Below are 18328 nucleotides of genomic sequence, written 5' to 3' on the forward strand. Positions count from 1 at the left end.
AAACAGAAAAGTATCCAGAGATAAGGTATACTGTCAAATGCCTTTTTGTAATCAATCACGGCCATTGACAGATTTCTCTGTCTTCTTCTGCAGTCTTCTAATATGGTTCTGTTTACAAGGAGTTGGTCTTTTGTGCCAAGCTTTTTGCTCGTACACCCCCTCTGCTCACTTTCAAGGTAATCACCGTATCAGTGATAGTCGTATCAGCGATTATCCCTGTTAGGAGCTTGTAAGTTGTAGTGTGGCAGCAGATTGATCTATATTTGCAAGCCATGTGGGTGTCCTCATTTTTTGGGAATAAGTGATGTACTGCCTACAGTAAGCCACTCAGGCGGCTCTTCATCTCCACTGATGATTCTATTGAATGCCTTAGCATAGGAATGATGAACTGCGCTCAGTTTTCCACAGCCAGAAATTTGTTATTTGGTCTATTCCTGGTGTCTTGAAATTACTGCATTGATCTACCTTCCTGCAGACAGCCTCCTTGGTAATTTTTAGAGCTGGCATCTTTTCTTTCTCCTTGTTCTCCTCTTTGATGGTATTTATGCAGTTGTTTTCTTTATGTACTTTAGTGTCCTTATAGAGTGGCCGCCAGAAGTTTTCATCTTCTTGTGTTGGTGGGGAGCTCACCTTTATTTCTTTTTAACGAGGCTTCTATAGATAATTCCTGGATTTGTTGCAAAAAGTTTGTTTATCCTTTTTGCTTCCAAGTTTTTTGTTTTATTTTTTATTTGTGCAGCTAAACCTTTTATCTCAGCTTGTTGTGCTGCCATCTTAGCTTTGGTTGGTCTTGGGGGGAATAATAAATTTTCAACTTATTCACCTTCTTATTTAGTTTCTTGGCCTGGGGTTTCACAGGATAGGAATGTATATATCTGGGCAGTTTCCTTTCGGAGTCTGTCTATTTTCTGCTGGAGTTTTCGTTTCCAGTCTGGGTTATATGGTTTAGCCTTCATGTTTCCTCTTTAACTCCCCTGGTGTTTGTTTCGCCAGTGTGTGTTTTCATATGTGCAACTTAAGTTAATTGTTGAGAAAATGAATGTTTACATTGTTCGCGAGAATATGGTTTTTACCCTTTTCACTAGTGTGAGACTTCATAGGTCTTGTCAACTTGTGTTTTTCATGACAAACATAGTCAGAAAAATATGTGTGGCGCATGATTTTGTGTCTTAAAACTTGAGTATTCATATATTATGTTTTTTACACTTCAATGTGTTTTTTAATATGTTTCATTAGACTGTGTTCATGAGCACTTGTAAATTCACATTGTTCACACGAATATGGTTTTTCTCTACTGTGAGTTTTCATATGTCTTATTAAATTTGATTTTTTAGAACAAGAATATTCACATATTTCACAGGAATATGGTTTTTCCCCCATGTGAATTTTCATATGGTCCAATAAATGTGCTTTTTGAGAAAACGACTTCCCACATTGTTTACAAAAATATGGCTTTTCACCAGTGTGAGTTCTTATATGTCTAATTAAATTTGATTTTCTAGAGAACGAACGTCCACATTGTTCACAAACATATGGCTTTACACCAGTGTGGCTTCGAACATGCTTCACGAAATCTGATTGAACAGAAATAGAATATCCACATTGTTCACAGGAATATGGTTTTTGTCCACTGTGAATTTTCATATGGTCCAATAAATGTGTTTTTCGGGAAAACGACTTCCCACATTGTTTACAAAAATATGGCTTTTCACCAGTGTGAGTTCTTATGTGTCTAATTAAACTTGATTTTTGAGAAAACGAACTTCCACATTGTTCACAAGAATATGGCTTTTCACCAGTGTGGATTCGAACATGCTTCACGAAATCTGATTGAACAGAACATGAATATCCACATTGTTCACAGCAATATGGTTTTTGTCCACTGTGAGTTTTCATATGGTCCAATAAATGTGCTTTTCGAAGAAACGACTTCCCACATTGTTTACAAAAATATGGCTTTTCATCAGTGTGAGTTCTTATATGTGTAATTAAATTTGATTTTTGAGAAAACGAACTTCCACATTGTTCACAAGAATATGGCTTTTCACCAGTGTGGATTCGAACATGCTTCACGAAATCTGATTGAACAGAACATGAATATCCACATTGTTCACAGGAACATGGTTTTTCACCATTGTGAATTCGAATATGTCTCACTAAACTTGATTGATCAGAACAAGAATATTTACATTGTCCACAAGAATATGGCTTTTTGTTTGTGTGAGTTCTTATATGTCTGACTAAATTTGATTGAACAGAACAAGAATATCCACATTGTTGACAAGAATATGGCTTTTCGTTTGTGTGAGTTCTTATATGTTTCATAAGACTTTCTTTACGAGAACTTGAATATTTGCATTGAGCACAGGAATATGGTTTCTTCTTAGTGTGAGTTTTCATATGTCTTGCTAGGGATGATTTTCTAGAACATGAATAATCGCATAATTCACTAGAATATGACTTTTCGCCAGTGTGAGTTATTTTAAGTTCCTCTAAATTTGATTTTGTAGAACAAGAAGGTTTGCATTGTTCGCCAGAATATTGTTTTCCCCCAGTGTGAGTCTTCGTATGTCTTGAAAACTTCTTTTTCTCATGACAAACAGTCACACATTTCATAAGAATATGGTGTGGCCTCAGCATGGTTAATCATATGTCGCATTAAATTTCCTTTTTTAGAAAATATAGATCCCCATATTGTACAAGAATATGGGGTTTCTCTTGTATGACTCATAATATGTCACATACCAAACAAAATATTATTTATATTTGATGTATAGTTGTATGTTAAAGTAATTATGCTTTTGAGAAACAAGTATAGCAAGATATATATATATGTGAGCGATTATACAGATTTTTTAGAATCTGAAATATTTTTGTTGTTGTTTAACACTGTTTATTGCAGAGTATTAAGATTTTTTTCTGCAGATTTGATAATTTTGAAACAGATGTCAGTTTAAATCTCCTTCCCAAAAATGTATTATTTTCGCTGTAGCAAGTATTAAACAATGGCTCGTTCAGATTCCACACAAGCGTTCAAGCAGGAACATCTGAAAAAAATATTGTCAATATTTATTTTTACGTGATTTATCTTAAAATATTTTTAAATATTCACATTCATGTGTCTTCTTCATAAAAATCACTTAAAGGTTTCGCTTTTATATTGATACACTATTATGAATATATTTTATATTGATACAATCATAACTATAATGAATATATTTTATATTGACACAATCATAACTATGGTGAATATATTTTATATTGATACAATCATAACTATAATGAATATATTTTATATTGATACAATCATAACTATAATGAATATATTTTATATTGATACAATCATAACTATAATGAATATATTTTATATTGATACAATCATAACTATGATGAATATCTTTTATATTGATACAGTCATTACTATGATAAATATCGTTTATATTGATACAATCATAAATATGATGAATATCTTTTATATTGATACAATCATAACTATGATGAATATCTTTTATATTGATACAATCATAACTATGATGAATATCTTTTATATTGATACAGTCATTACTATGATGAATATTTTTTATATTGATGCAATCATAACTATGATGAATATCTTTTATATTGATGCAATCATAAATATGATGAATATCTTTTATATTGATACAATTATAACTATGATGAATATCTTTTATATTGATACAATCATAACTCTTTAAGAAAAATCACTTACATTTACATCCGAAACATATGGAACGAAACAGATAAAAAGGTACTAAAAAATAACACACAGACAGAGGCAACCTTTCTAGGGCAATTGCTCTTGACATATCAAAGGCCTTTGATAGGGAATGGCATAAAGGTTTACTTCACAAGATCTCCAGCTATGGTATAGCTGGAAATGTCTTCTCAATTATTAAATCATTTCTCTCTGATAGGTTCATAAGAGTAGTAGTTGATGGGCAAAAATCAGAAGCTCACAGTATAAATGCTGGAGTCCCTCAGGGGTCGATCCTGGGCCCAACTCTTTTCCTGATCTACATTAATGATCTTCCAAATCATATCCTTACATCATTCGTAGCCATTTTTGCTGATGACACTACCATCTATGGTAGCACATCTAAGACAGTAAACGACCGTTGTACGATGGGGAAAGGAGTGGCTGGTTACTTTTAATGCATCTAAAACCAAGCTTCTATCTTTACATCATCAACGTTCTGATCCCCATCTGGCATCAATTGAAATGAATGGCTCTCGTCTTGGGGAGGCCTCAAGTTTTGACAGGCTTCTGGGCTTGACCTTTACTCCTGATCTTAAATGGAATACGTACATCAAATCTGTTGCCAAGGCCGCTGGAAAAATGGCCGGATCCTTCTATCGATCCAGTAGATATCTCACTGCTGATGCAATTCTCTATCTATATAAGAGCCAGATACGTCCAAGGATGGAGTACTGTTGCCACATATGGGCAGGAGCTGCTAGAAAAGACTTGTCCTGCCTTGATAGAGTTCAAAATAGACTTCGGGGCTTGGTGGGAGATGTCCTTTTCTCTTCGCTGCAACCTCTGTCTCACAGAAGAGATGTTGCGAGTTTGTCTCTGCTTTATCGTTATTTTCATGGAAAGTGTTCGACTGAGCTTCAATCTATGGTCCCCCCTCGCCAAACTTTCACAAGAAACACTAGACTAGCTGAAAACATTATCAATAATTTCCCCCACTCTTTATCTGTACCTAAACCTAAACATAGATTCCATGATCAAAGTTTCTTCCTTAGAACTGCACGCCTGTGGAATTGTCTTCCGTTTTCCTGCTTTCCAGCTTTCTATAATATGGTTGTCTTCAAGTCAAACGTGAACAAGTTTCTGATTAGCCGTTCCACTTAAGTTAACAAATTTACCGAACTTTCATTACTACCGATTACTATATTGTCCTTTTGACTACTCTACACTCTTTAACCCTTATCCTTGAGTGGTCAATCGGCCTTGATAAGTGGTGACGTCTATGTAAAAAGAAAAAAAACACACACATTTATATATATATATATATATATATATATATATATATATATATATATATATGAGAGATATAAATTTATAGAGATTTCCATTAAGAAGATAAAGTTCGAATGAAAACATTTTAATTAGGAGGAGACGAGTAATAAAAAATAAAGTAAAATTATGATGGAAACGTAGGGGATTTCGGTAAATATTGAATATAAACATCCATCTATATAATATATATATATATATATAAAATAAACAAGATTAAACACACACACACATATATATATCGATGAATTGGTAAATATTGAATATAAACATCCATCTATAATATATATATATATATATATATATATATATATATATATATATATATATATATATATATATTTGGGGGTAAACAGTTACATATGGTCGCATCAATCCATATTAAATCGAGAAATAGTCAACCACCTCAGCAGAAATAACCTTCTTAGTGACACGCAATATGGTTTCCGTTCTGTAAGATCTACCGCAGATGTGCTAATGGTTATATCTCATAGGATTAGTGAATCTCTTGACAAAGGCTTCCTTTCCAGGGTAATTGCTCTTGACATATAAAAGGCCTTCGACAAGGCATGGCATAAAGTCCTACTTCACAAGATCTCCAGCTAGGTATAACTGAAAATATTCTCTCTCTCATTAAATCATTTCTCTCTGATAGGCTCATAAGAGTAGTGGTTTATGAAAAAAATCAGAGGGCTGCAGTATTAATGCTGGAGTCCCTCAAGGGTCCATCCTTGGCCCAACTCTCTTCCTGATCTACATCAATGATATCCCTAAACACATACTTAAGTCATTCGTTGACATCTATGCTGATGACACGACTATCTATGGCAACGCATCAAAGGCTGTAAATGACAAACTTCTCTCTGATTTTCTCTCCTCTGATCTCGAACGAGTGGTTCAGTGGGGGAAGACGTGGCTGGTTACCTTTAATGCATCTAAAACCAAACTCCTATCTTTACATTATCAACGCCCTGATCCCCATCTGGCATCAACTGAAATGGATGGCTCTCGTCTAGGAGAAGCCCCATGTTTTAACAAGCTTCTGTGCTTGATCTTCACGTACATCAAGTCTGTTGCCAAGGTCGCTGGAAAGATGGTGGGATCTTCTACTGCTCCAGAAGATACCTCACTACTGATACAATTCTCTATCTATATAAAAGCCAAGTACGTCCAAGGGTGGAATACTGCTGCCATATCTGGGCAGGAGCTGCTAAAAACAGCCTATCCTGCAATAACAGAGTACAAAATAGACGTTGTGGTTTAGTGGGGATGCCCTTTTCTCTTCCATGCAACCTCTCTCCCACAGAAGAGACGTTGAAAGCCTATCTTTGTTTTATCGTTATTTCCATGGCAGGTGCTCGTCTGGGCTCCAATCTCTGCCCCCCTCGCCAATCCTTTACAAAAAAACACCCGTCTAGCTGAATTCACTGTCAAAAACTTTCCCCACTCTCTATCTATGCCTAAATCAAAACGTAGATTCAATGAACAAAGCTTCTTTCCTAGAACTGCACACCTGTGGAACTCTGTTCCGTCTGCCTGCTTCCCTCCTGACTACAACTTGGATGTCTTCAAGTCCAATGGAAACAAATTCCTGATGAACCGCCCCCTATAGTAGATACTTTAAATATCCACACTAACGTACTGTACTTACAATAACACTTATCCCTGAGTGGCTTCCCGACCTTGATAAGTGGTGACCACCTTGTAAAAACAAAAAAACAGTCATCTGTTTGAGTCAATGTGACTTTCTCAGATGACCCTGACCCCATCAAAGAAAAAGTGAAAGGAATATATATATATATATGAGAAATAAAAATGAAATTGTGATTAGAAAGATAATATTCGTATTATTTATTTAAAATTAGGCTAAGACCAGTAATACAGAATTTAAAAAAAAGCAAAATTCAGATGGAAACGGTAAATTGGTAATAACTGACTATAAACATTTATCTCCCTTTCATCGCAAATGTACAAGAAAGGTTAAAATTGAAAAAAAACTTAAGAATAAAAAGAATTTTAATTAAATGATTAACATAGCCAGCAGAGGATGAAGAATATTTTAATTAATATTTTATTAAAAAAGAACCTTTTTAACTTCCGTTCATTCATAAGAAACAACAACTAACCAAAAAAAATAATAATATTTGAATAGAATCTAGAATTTGAGGATGTAGTCTAGTATTTGAGAAATAAATTAAATAAATTTTTAAGCATTATAAGAGAAATAAATACAAAAATTTAAAAACATGAAAGATATTTAATTGGTGGAAATCTCATTTAAAAAGTAAAAATAATTATAACTAGCAAGGCTACCCGGCGTTGCACGGGGCTGTATAAAACAATACGAAACATTTTGAACATTTCTGTTATTCTTATTCTATAGAGGATTATTTTATGTCTATGTATCATTTGCCATCTTGAGCAAAAGAATATTTTACCTACCCTAGGACGGGTATTACACAACATATGTATGGAATAATTGTACCTTCATTGGACAGAAAATTTACAGCACGTATGTGGAAAAAAAATTCCTTACCTAGGGCGGGTTATGTACAGCACATATTTAAAATTATTTAAATAAGCTTATGTTGTGCTAAATTTTCGGTGTGTTTATTTTTAAATCAGAGTGCAACATTGAAGACACACCGGATGTTTTTATATGAATGTTATACTACTCGAATATATTACATGATTTTCGATTTTGATAACTTATGTACGTCACAGATAAGAATTTCGTTGTTTTTCATATGGGTACTTCACTGTATAAGTACCTTGTTTCCTGGATAGGATACTGTAGAAGTAGCATTTTTTTTCTAAGTTAAAAATGAAAGAACTCGATACTTTTAAGTAATTTTGTTGTGCTAAATTTTCTGTGAGTCTAGAGTAAGAATTTGTTATTTCATCTATTGCTATAGTGAAGAAGCATCGTTAAAAGCCATGCCTTTCGATTATATAACGTGATTTGATTTTCGGTTTTAATGATTTTTATCGTGACCATCGTCATAGATGGCCTGTCAGATGCAAAGATGACGTCATCGCCATAGGTCCCTGCAAGCAAGATAAGTGGAACACAGACTGTCGATAATGAGCAGCCATTTTTTTACAGAAAGCGTTAGAAACCTTCAAAATTGGATGAAAAAAGATAAACATGATACTTTGTACTGAAACTCATCCAATATTAATAATAAAAATATTAATAAAAAACAAATTGAAAGGGAGAAAAGTTGCTAAAAAGTTTAAGAAAAGGAATACGATTTGATTTGTATGAAACTGAAGTTTATTTAATAGAAATAAATAAAAATGAACAATAAATATTTTTAAAATAAAAAAAACAATATCTTTAAAATCAAAACTGAAAAACAAACGATAAATTAGTTTAACTGAAAAACGAACAATAAATTAGTTTAACTCAATAACGAACAATAAATTAGTTTAATTGAAAAACGAACAATTATTTTAACTGAATAACAAACAATAAGTTAAAAATTAAATACAAACAAATGTTAGTATAAACAAAGTTACTAAGGCAGAAATATTTCAAACATTGAATATTAAAACTTTTTTAAAAATCTGTTATAGAATTTAATTAAAAGTTTGAATTTTTCTTTTTCTGATATTTCTTTTACTAATATTGTCATTCTCTTTGCGACAAAAACTGTTTATAAGGGAATTCGATGAACTTCATATCAGCATTTTTTCAATTTGCTGAATAGTGTGACCTTTATCACAAGAGTCAACATGAAATAATCAATTTTGATCAGCCAAGATATTTAAAGTTATGGACATGGCTAATTTTTTTCTGATGAATCGAATGTAAAAAAGAATCGCATTTTGTAAGTTTGTTTATAGCTATATAATTATATAAGACAAAATTATTAGTTATATCATTTGGGTATAGCAGAGAACCTCTGTTAATACCCTGAAAGTAGCCGTTTAATTCAGCTATTTCTTCAACAGCCTCTCTTCCGAATATTAACTTTTTGCAGCTATGGCATTTCAGTTTTTTTGAAAACTGCATAACAGCAATAACCTACTAACAGGGAGACAAAACTGCGAATAACATATACAACATTCGCAATTTCTCCGTTGTTTATTTTCTTTATGGAATATACTTCCAAAATAAAGTTGTTAAAAAAAATAATAGAAATATTATTTTTTTTTATTGCCGGCATTTTGTACACACTTTTTTTGTAAATAAAAAAAATAATATTTCTATTATTTTTTTTAAACAATCTTAATAGTTTATTTTGGAAGTATCTCCATAATTCTGACACCTACAGGGGCACGACATTTACCACATAAAATTAATAATAAGCTTTTGGGATAACAAAAACTGTCATAAACTTTTTAAAAAAGTTTACCCTATTTCACGCTGATATAAATATTGCACAGTAAGATAGTTGAACTAAAAAGATAAATGATTTTTCTTATTTAGAATTATTTAAACAAGTATGGTGAAAGTACATAATATTTTCACCATACTCCCCATTTTAAATAAGTTTCTAAATAATAATTTATTATTTCAGCACATAACTTTAATTACATGTAAAATTCATTTTTTATATGCATACTTTCATTTTTATTTTAAAATACGTTCTAAAAGAAAATAAATAAAAATAAAAAAGGCGCGTTTTTTTTTTAAATATCTCAAACATTTTAACAGTTACTCTGCTATATTTAGATGGAGTAAAATCCTTTTTTATTGCATTAATCCACTGGTAAATTATTTCCATTTCGAGGGGAAATGAAAACACGGTAACATTTGGTCCATGATTTTACATAATTTTCTGGTGTGCGAACTTTTCCAGATATCAGGCATGTCCAGAGAAATTGCCCTAGAAAGGTTACCTCTATCAGCAGATTCACCAATCCTACGAGATATAAGTGTAAGCACATCTGCTGTAGATCTAGCAGAACGGAAACCACATTGTGTGTCACAAAGAAGGTCTCCTTTGTTCTTAATATGGGTACTATACTGTACAAGTACCTTATTTCTCGGGTAGGATACTGTACAAGTACCTTTTTTCTAATGTAAAAATGACAAAACTCGATACGTTTATGTAATTTTCTGTTGTCTTACATTTGAAGTGTTTAGACGATACTGTTGGTATCGATGAGTGTTCAGAAACTATGCACAACGTCCAATAAAAAATATCTACATGTCTATTTATGTGTATAATTATTTTGCTAAATGTTGTAATCCTTTCGACAAATGAGCTTAACTGTTTATGCAAAACTGTCAGCATAGATGGATGTTCATAAAACATGCAGTGTCTAATAAAAATATATGGATACGTATATTTATACTGTAAAAATCATCTTCAAAATAATTTATTTGGATTTAAACTGCAGTGGACAAGTAGCTTCAAAATGGTCAAATCGGACATGTACTGCACAAGCACCTTCAAAACTGTAAAGTCGGACCTATATTAGAAAAGCACCTTCAAAATTGTCACATCGGACCTATACTGCAACAAGCACCTTCAAAAATGTAAAATCGGACCTATGGCACACAAGCACTTTCACAATTGTCAAATACGACCTATACTGCACAAGCACTTTCAAAATTGTCAAATCGGACCTATACTGCACAAGCACTTTCAAAATTGTCAAATCGGACCTATACTGCACAAGCACTTAAAAAATTGTCACATCGGACCTATACTGCACAAGCACCTTCAAAATTGTCAAATTGTACCTATACAAACATAAACAATACATACAATTCATAATGATCAGTAAATTAGTTTTGGAGTTGATCCTAGACACACAAAGATACATATACACATAATTAAAATCAATAATGATCGGTTAATTAGTTTAGGATGAATTCAATACATGCATATATATATATATATATATAACATACACACATAATTAAAATTCATAATGATCGGTTAATTAGTTTTGGAGTGAATCCAATAATAGAAATACATAATCATATACACATCCGTAAAATTAATAATGATCTGTTCATTAGTTTATTAGTGAATCCAATACATACAAATATACATACATATATATACATAAATAAAATTAATAATGATCGGTTAATTAGTTTTGAAGTGAATCCTATGCACGGGAATATATAATCATATACACATCATTAAAATTAATAATGATCGGTTAATTAATTTAGGAGCGAATCAAATACATACAAATATACAGACATATACACATAATTAAAATTCATAATGAGCGATTAAATCGTTTAGGAATGAAGTCAATACAAAATTCCATTACTGGACATATTTACGTGATTTTTGGAATGTAACAAACAAGCCGATATAAAAAATCTATATATCTATAAAAGTGTGTGTGTGTGTGTGTGTGTGTGTGTGTGTGTGTGTGTGTGTACATTTACCTACGTAATTACTCTGTCAATTTAAAGTCTACATACTCGAAATTAGATACACAGGGTACTGAGATTTGGGAAAATAGATGTGATACGTTTTGGGCCATAAATTTAGCGATTAAGGAGTCAAAGTTCAACGATTTGACCTGTGAGAACTCTACCAAACCCCTCCGACAATTTTCGGTCCAAACACTTGAACTTTTAGACATAGATTCCTTGGACATGGATCTAACTTAATAACTTGATTTGAGCCCAATACAATACGTTTTAAAGAGTCATAATAGTGATCAAAGTTAAAAAAAAATTACCTTTTTTTTTTGCTCAGCATACACCTCAAAACACCCGGGCAACGCCGGGCTGGAATACTAGTATATATATATATATATATATATATATATATATATATATATATATATATATATATATATATATATAAGTGAAGTGTCTGTGTGTGTGTTTGTGTGTGTACATTTTCCAACGGAATAACTGTCAATTTTATGTCTACAGACTCGAACTTTGATATACAGGATACTGAATTTCTGGAAAATCTTTGTAATCAGTTTTCGGCCAGAAATTTGGGTGTTAAGGGATCAATGTTCAACGATTTGACCTTTGAGAACTCTACAAAACTCCTCTGCCAGTCTTGGGTCTGAATACTTGAAATTTTTGATATAGGTTCCTTGGACATGGATTATACTTAATAACTTGATTTGAGCCTAGAACAATAAATGTTAAGGGGTCATAATAGGGGTCACCGTTAAAAAGTTGACTGCTTTTTTTTTGCTCAACATACACCTCCAAACTCCAAACACCCGGGCAACGCCGGGCTGAAATTCTAGTATCCTATATATTTGGAATATGACATTTTCGCTATATACAGCAAAAACATTTTTCCGTGTTTTTTTTTTTATATAAAATTGTTCTTTTATGATTATTACGTAACATTTAAGTGTCCATAATATCGGAATGTAAAAAAAAAATGGTGGAGCTCGAACCCGGGTGTTCCTTTTTTTACATGGTGGTCACCACTTATCAAGGCCTGAAGGCCACTCAAGGATAAGGGTTATTGCGTGTACAGTAATCAATGAGATAGTATTGTAGTAATCATTAGTATTGGGGGTTTTGATAGAGTGTCTTACTTAAGGGGGCGGTTTGTCAGGAGTGTGTTTATGTTGGACTTGAAGACGTCCAAGTTGTAGTCAGGTGGGAAAGAGGCAATCGGCAGGGAGTTCCACTGGCGTGCAGTTCAAAGAAAGACGCTTTGCTCATGGAATTTACGTTTCAACGAGGCTACGCACTGCACCAAACAGACAATTGCTTTCGTACACTTGTAAATTTACCAAATAAATCTGTTACAAACGATGCCATTGTAGCAATGTGTCGTCCAGTTGTCATTTCTTTCAAGTTTGAGCCCCCTTTTTGAACCCCTTTTTGAACCTGTTCGAAATTGTTTTAGCCGAAAATATACCTCTAATAAAATTCTGCACCCTATATGCAATCTTTTGAGCTATTGCACATCGTCAAACGATCATTCGTCTAGGAGGAGATACAATTTGAAAAACGGAGACGGACACACACAGACATAGTGAGTTTTATATATTAAATTACAATAGAAAAATGCGAATATGAAAAGTAATATGGTTAAGCTTAAACGTGGAAAAGTAAAGGACTAGTTGTTAAAACTTGAAAAGATATTCTAGTAAAAATATAATAAATTTATAACTTAAAATATTGCAGCATTAGGAATTGATTATATAATCTTATAAATTGTTTTCTAAATTATTTAAATCAAAACGCAAAATTGTCCCCCCTTTGAACTCTCCTATTTTCTTCCATTTTCTATTTTCTTTAATAAATGATATTCCCCTTATCAATTTTCGTAAATTTTGGATATAATAATCTTAAAAATACGAGGAATACGTAGATACCATCGTCTTCATGTGAAATTCAGTATTACGATTTCCAAAAGTTTGTCTCAATAGTGTAGAAGTGCCGAAAAGTCGAATGTGCCGTTGCGCAAACTGTTTTATTGCCCGACGAAAAAAATAGAGGAAAAGATGGTGCGTCGGTGAGAAGAAATGGACATTTTCTGAGAAATCTAAACTTCCTTACTGGGAAAGTATATTTGTCAAGCATTACTTAGGCAAAATATGGAATCAATTTGACATAATAAAAAAAGAGTAAAACGAAACGAAATTTTAACTTGGTTGTGCGGACCAAGCTTTACTCAACTTAAACCCAAGTTACAGCCTGCAATACAAAAGAAAATAACGTTCCTGAGACATATTGTAAAGACAGTGACACACGAACAATGTACATATACAACAATAAATAAATAGTTAGGTAAAGTAAGTAATGAAAACGAGACACCCATATGTCTGCGCCAGTCTCCAAAACACAAACAAATATGAAAACGCTCGCTAGCGAAGTATGAAAATGTCACAGTAACAACAAAGTTAACCTACAAAACCAATATAACACTTCTATTCTAATTGAACATTTTTTATGAAAAAAAAAAATGATCCAGTGGATCTTTTTTTTTTCGTAATTCTTGAAATGTGTACTTATTTTGACATGACAAGTAAGTGCGTAATTCTGTTTTCATCTGAAATGCGTTATCATAAAAGATCACTAATTTACAAACGCACCAAGATATAAATGGTAAATTGAAAATTTTCATTCACAATGGCTGGCATTTAGGAAATAATGTATTATTAAAGAAATTTTCATTTTGTAAATTTTGTTTCACAATAAAATAAATCATTTTTATTTTTTTTTTTTTTTTTAAATTGGACTAAAAATAATTTAGAAAAAACAAATTTCACATTTAACATCATTTACTTTAATCAAGACATTAGACACTGGAAATATCGAAAAAAAAAAAAAAAGGTTATACTTTACGTATCCGTTTTGGGCAGAAGATCTCAAAAAAAAAAAGTTCATTAATTTGATCGAATAAATTTTTTTTAATTCTTACAGCGGAAAAACACGTTTTTTATGATAGCACGTTGAAGCTAGATATCTCGAAATTTTTCTTAACACGCCACGGGGAGATAACTCAATTTACAGCGCCAACACCCCCCCCCCAATCTTTAATGCTAGCTTTTCTTCGTAAAAATCGAACCTTTTGTTTGATATCATAAATTGTTTGTACGCGTTAAAAAAAAATAATAAATACTTGATGAAATTTAGTGTGTTTTTTTTTTCAGATTACTTCATTCCATAATGAATACGTAAATTAAAACTTTTTTCGATATTTTCATTTTTGTATTATTTTTATTAAACTGTACAAGTACCTTTCTTTTTTCATAATTTTTAAATTATAAAATCTGTGTTTTTATGAACAGTATTGGGAAATATTAAAATATAAGGTGCTAATACACTATACAGACTTTAAAATAAAACGAATTGTATCTAAAGCTGAAATACAAACTTTCAAGTAAAACCAATGGTATCGATTTTATTGTCATGCCACGATAATGAACATATCCAAAAATTGCGAAAAACGATGAAGTAGAAAAGTAAACATTAATTAAATATATTTTGAATACAATTAACGAAAATTGAGATTTGGTAAATAAAAGAAACCGAAGAGTTCGAATCGTAAAAAAGGAAGTTTTTTTTTTTATCTTAGGAATTTTAGCAGAACTTTATTCACTTCGAAATTTTGTTTTGGTACTTGTACAGTTTAATCAAGACATTAAAAAAATGAAAATATTGAAAAAAAAATAACATTGTACGTAGCTGTTATGGAATGAAGTTCTCCGAAAAAAAAAATGTTCTCTAAATTTGATCCAGTAGTTTTTTTTACAGAGGAAAATCAAATTTTAATGAGATCGATCTATCGTTGCCATTTGGCTATTTACGGGCACAATGTGATGGGGTTCCTTTAAACGAAAAAACAAATTAACAAAGGACAAAATGAAAAAAGAATTAAAAAGGACAAAGAAACCCTGTAAAATAAGTGAAAAAAAAGCTGAAATATTTATTTTAGTATTTTTTCCAAATAATCTCGTCAAATTTTGACAAACTTCAAACTTAAGCAGGCATTTCTTGTTGGTCATATTTTCTTTTTAACTCTGCAACTCGGCACTTTTTTTTTTCGAACGGAATAAAACTTCATAATACGTTAAAAATTCAAAGCTTACCTAGATACATAAAAGAGTAACTTATCTTGCCTTTGGTAATATTTTTTGTTTCTTTGTTTGAATTTTTGAAAACTTTCTTTTTTCTTTGTTGGCTTCTCTGCTAAACACCGTTTATGAACAATTTTTTTCAGCTTAAACGTTTTTTTAAACACTCCATAAGGTATATTCGTAAATGAATTATATATATATATATATATATATATATATATATATATATATATATATATATATATATATATATATATGAAGGCATCATAAAAATTCTGAGTATATTTCTTTGGTATTTGCCCCACCCCCCATCGTACGGATTACATGAACTCAAATTTCCTTCTATGCAGTTTGTGTGTAATGTTGAATGGTCGGAATGTACAGCATTTTATTTGTGGTTCACAACGTTGTGTTGTTGTAGTAGAATTGCGTTAGTCGATTGTTATAATCGATTTTTATTTGATTTACTGACACAAAAAAGAGATTTTGTTACTAAAAAACAAAACAAAAAAACAATTGTTTAATAATAATAATTAGAAGAAACACTTTTTGTTACAGATTGTCTTATTGTTTAGATAGGATATTTAGATTAAATTATATTTTTATGGTATCTGTTGTTTCTATGGTTGTTTATCAAATTATAGATGAAACTACAGAATCGTTTTTTAAAGCCACCGCTCCCTATGTTAAGCATAGGTTTCTAAGTAACTCAATTATTTCAGCACGGTCCATATTCTGTATAAGTACTAAAAAGTTCAGTTGTAATTTTAGTTGAAAAAAATAAAAGGGTTGTTAATATTTGTTCAATTTCGAATCAATTTTTAACACAAACTGATTTTTATTTTCTCAATAAAACTGAAAATAAAGAAAAGAATATTTTTTTAATAGTAAATTTCTTTCTATAAATTCATGTTTATAATTTTGAGGCGCTGGTTTAAAATAGCGAACGTGTAAGTGGACTTCACCGTCGGCAGCCATTTTGACTGAAATACAAGAGTTAGCATTTAAATTCCTTTAAGCAAGACTCATCCGGCAAAGAAGAAATCGAGATTTTTTTAGGACTAAAATCAAAATAATCTCATTTAAAACACATTTAATTATAAAAAACTATGAAATAAAATTTTAGAAATCAAGGATTTAAAATTCATTAAATTATTTTTAGGAATAAAATAACTGATTTAAAACTTAAAATAAAGAAAAGAATATTTTTAATAGTAAATTTCTTTCTATAAATTCATGTAGACATTTTTGAGGCACCGGTTTAAAATAGAGAACATGCAAGTGGACTTTACAGTCGGTAGCCATTTTGAGTGGAAAACGACATATTTATAATTTAAACTTCTTTAGCATTTAAATTACTTTAAGCAAGACTGTCTTCCGGCAAAGAAGAAATCGAGATTTTTATAGGAATAAAATAAAAATAATCTTATTCAATATGCAATAAATTATTAAAAGTTATGTAATAAAATAAAAATACATTGAGTTTAAATACATTAAATTGTTAAAAGTTAGGAAATAAAATAAAAATAATCTTATTTAATATGCATTAAATTATTAAAAGTTATGCTAATAAAATAAAAATACATTGGGTTTAAATATATTAAATTGTTAAAAGTTAGGAAATAAAATAAAAATACAATTGTTGGTACTAGTGCAGTTATTGATCCGTGCGGAAATAACATTATTATGTAAAAAGCCATTCTTAACACGGGGAGGGTATTTTGTATATATTCTGTACTTTAACCTTACAACTGAATAAAAAAAAACTCATCAAAAAACTTTAATTTAACTGGGAAATACGATTTTAAAAAATAGCGCGGATCAGTAAGTGCACAAGCACCCAATTGTTTTATATGCATTAAATTGTTAAACGTAAGGAAATAAAATAAAATATCAAAAAATAAAATCTTACCTTTACTTCTAAACAATTCAATACGAAAAAATGCCATGAAAATTCGATGATTTCTTTTTTGTTTCTGTTCAAAATGTAAATTCGTCGGTTTCTTAGGATTTGTTTAGTAAATTCATACAAGTTCGATTCCGTGTATCCAAACAATTAAGAAAAAGCTTTTAAAAATGTTTAAATCAAAAACATGATTGAAACGGAGATTAAAAAACTGACTGAACGAATATTGAAATATAAAAGCAGATTTAAAAAAATTAAAAGATGAAATAAATATAAAAGTAAATAAAAAGGATTGAAAAAGATTTTAAAAAGTAAAGAAAAAAAAAGATAAAAATTTAAAATGAAACTTTGTAAATTCTTAAAAGTTTGTTAATTACGTGTGAATAAACGTTTTCCAATGATGTTGGCAACGTATTGTCCATTCATAAGACTACAATAATTAAAGGTAAAAAAAAAAACGAATAAACTAAGATATCTTTGTTCTGTGTTAGTTATATGATAATGGTCAGCAACAACAACACTGTCATAAAATTTGCATTTGCACTGCAAATCGGCACGACCGAAAGATGAGATAGGCAGGTACGATAGGCAATGTTATATTTATGTAAAAATAACACTTGTAAATATAGTTGCTAGATTTAATAAATGTTTGTAGCTAAATGTTTCAGGAAAAAAGGCCAAGTTAAAAACGTTTTAAAAATCAAGGCATAAAAATGTTAAATTGTTTTTATTAATAATACTAAATGAGATAGGATAGGCAAGTACGATTGACAATGTTCAATTTATGTAAAAATGGCACCAGTAAATAGGATTGTTGGACTTTAAAAAATGTGTGTAGCTAAATTTTTCAGGAAAAAAGTCCAAGTTTAAAACGTTTAAAAGAAATA

General features: G+C 30.9%; 1 protein-coding gene across 1 annotated transcript; it reads right to left on the minus strand.

Annotated features, from left to right (window-relative positions):
- Positions 1–634: 634 nt before the first annotated feature.
- LOC145270453 (uncharacterized) lies at positions 635–17878 on the minus strand. The gene is made up of 2 exons (XM_080126090.1): positions 17448–17878; positions 635–3047 (listed from the first exon to the last, which is right to left on the minus strand). The coding sequence occupies exon 2, from the start codon at positions 2638–2640 to the stop codon at positions 1201–1203; it is 1440 nt and encodes a 479-aa protein (XP_079982216.1). The 5' UTR covers positions 2641–3047; positions 17448–17878; the 3' UTR covers positions 635–1200.
- Positions 17879–18328: the final 450 nt, after the last annotated feature.

This window comes from Euprymna scolopes, chromosome 46, assembly GCF_053919585.1.
Source record: "Euprymna scolopes isolate OS-2025 chromosome 46, ASM5391958v1, whole genome shotgun sequence".
Classification (NCBI taxonomy): Eukaryota; Metazoa; Mollusca; class Cephalopoda; order Sepiida; family Sepiolidae; genus Euprymna; species Euprymna scolopes.

Coding starts and splice junctions, on each gene's coding strand:
- LOC145270453 (XM_080126090.1), bottom strand. CDS start 2,640: ATGCTGAGGCCACACCATATTCTTATGAAATGTGTGACTGTTTGTCAT.